Source organism: Mastomys coucha, unplaced genomic scaffold (assembly GCF_008632895.1).
Source record: "Mastomys coucha isolate ucsf_1 unplaced genomic scaffold, UCSF_Mcou_1 pScaffold15, whole genome shotgun sequence".
Taxonomy (NCBI): Eukaryota; Metazoa; Chordata; class Mammalia; order Rodentia; family Muridae; genus Mastomys; species Mastomys coucha.
The window spans coordinates 96,674,387-96,676,095 of NW_022196897.1; the positions used below are offsets into that span (position 1 = coordinate 96,674,387).

General features: G+C 34.8%; 1 protein-coding gene across 1 annotated transcript; it reads right to left on the minus strand.

Moving 5' to 3' along the window:
- Positions 1 to 363: 363 nt before the first annotated feature.
- Positions 364 to 1,281, minus strand: LOC116092288 (olfactory receptor 4K3-like). Its single transcript, XM_031373603.1, has one exon. It carries the CDS (start codon positions 1,279 to 1,281, stop codon positions 364 to 366), a length of 918 nt encoding a protein of 305 aa, XP_031229463.1.
- Between the last annotated feature and the right edge of the window lie 428 nt (positions 1,282 to 1,709).

Genomic DNA, 1,709 nt, shown 5'->3' on the forward strand with positions numbered 1-1,709 from the left:
AATATACTGATTAATAATCTACTAATTAATAATAGCTTAGTGATAGTACAGGTTTAGGGATGCTGGTAATATTCACTAAAATATGGTGACTATCATATTTACGCCAACTTTATCATCGAATCTTCAGATATAAAAAGGTTTATTATGCTGAAGTATAACTGTTTTTAACTGGTAAAACCCTTAAAAGTTAGACTTCTTAATATACTTTCAAATAATTATTTTCATAACAGTATAGTAATACCTACCAACCAATAGCTTCTTGAAATAAAAATATGGGGTTCAATTTCAAGTCAATATATGGCTAAAGGGGTATGGAAAAAGAAATTTTCTGATAACATGAGAACTCTAAAAATTATTCTGAATTTACTTGTGATTTATCAGCTTCTTTAAAGCATTTTTAATATCTTTATTTCTCAGTGTGTAGATGGCTGGATTCAGGAGAGGTGTAATGACTGAGTAAAATACAGAAAGAAACTTGTCCACCCAAGTGATGTTGACTGGCCACAGATAGATGAAAATGATTGGCCCAAAGAACAGCAGAACTACTATGATATGGGATGTGCACGTAGATAGTGCCTTTGATGAGCCATCTTTAGAATGATGTTGAACAGTCAATAGAATGTAAGTATAAGATACAAGCAAGAGAATGAAACAAATTGTTCCTAAAATGCCACTCTCAGCATTTATTAGGATTCCCAGAGTATCAGTATTCACGCAGGCTAACTTCATCACCAAAGGGATATCACAGAAAAAGCTGTCTATCACTCTAGGTCCACAGAAAGGTAGATCCAAAATCAAGAGCACTTGACTAATGGCATGCACAAATCCAACAATCCATGATATCACAACGAGCCAGATGCACTTCTGTCTGCCCATGATGCTGGTGTAGTGGAGTGGCCTGCAGATGGCCACACATCGGTCATAGGCCATTGTTACAAGAAGTACCATCTCACCTCCTGCAAATAAATGCACACAAACAATCTGGCTCATGCAGCCTCCAAAGGAAATAGTTTTATTTTCTTTTAGGAGGTCAGTTATCAGTTTGGGGGTGGTTACTGAAGAAAGGCAGAAGTCAATAAATGATAGATTAGCTAACAGAAAATACATGGGAGAATGGAGATGATGATCAATGATGATCAATATTACAACAAAGAGGTTTCCTACCACAACCATCAGGTAGAGGATGGAAAATGGCAGTAGGAGGAAGATCTGTAGTTCCTTTGAAGCACAGAGTCCCTTAAAAATAAACTCAGATACCACAGTATGATTAGAGTCTTCCATTTAATAAATAATGCTAAGGACCTGCAGAAAGAGACAGATGAGAGAGAGAGAGTTGAACCAAGGACTCCTGAAATAGAAACCATAAGATTTTGGTAAGAGTTAAGGTGATAGAAATAATGCAAATTAAAAATCTTAGCAACTTATCCAGCCCATATTCAAAATATTTTTTCTTGTGTTTGTATATTGTGTCTTAGCACAGAAGCTTCATTTATTGTTGAATGGTGGTCAACAACTTCGTATATCTGAAAGACAATATGTATATTGTTTAAAACATTATCTTTATAGTTTCTAAGCCTTAAATCCACCTTTTGTGTGCCAATTCAAAGATAATTTTCTTCAGTGAATATCTGACACATAGTTAGAGCCTTTTGACAATTGTAATTTCGGACTGACCATCTATTGAAATATTTCAAAAAAAACCTCAAAAT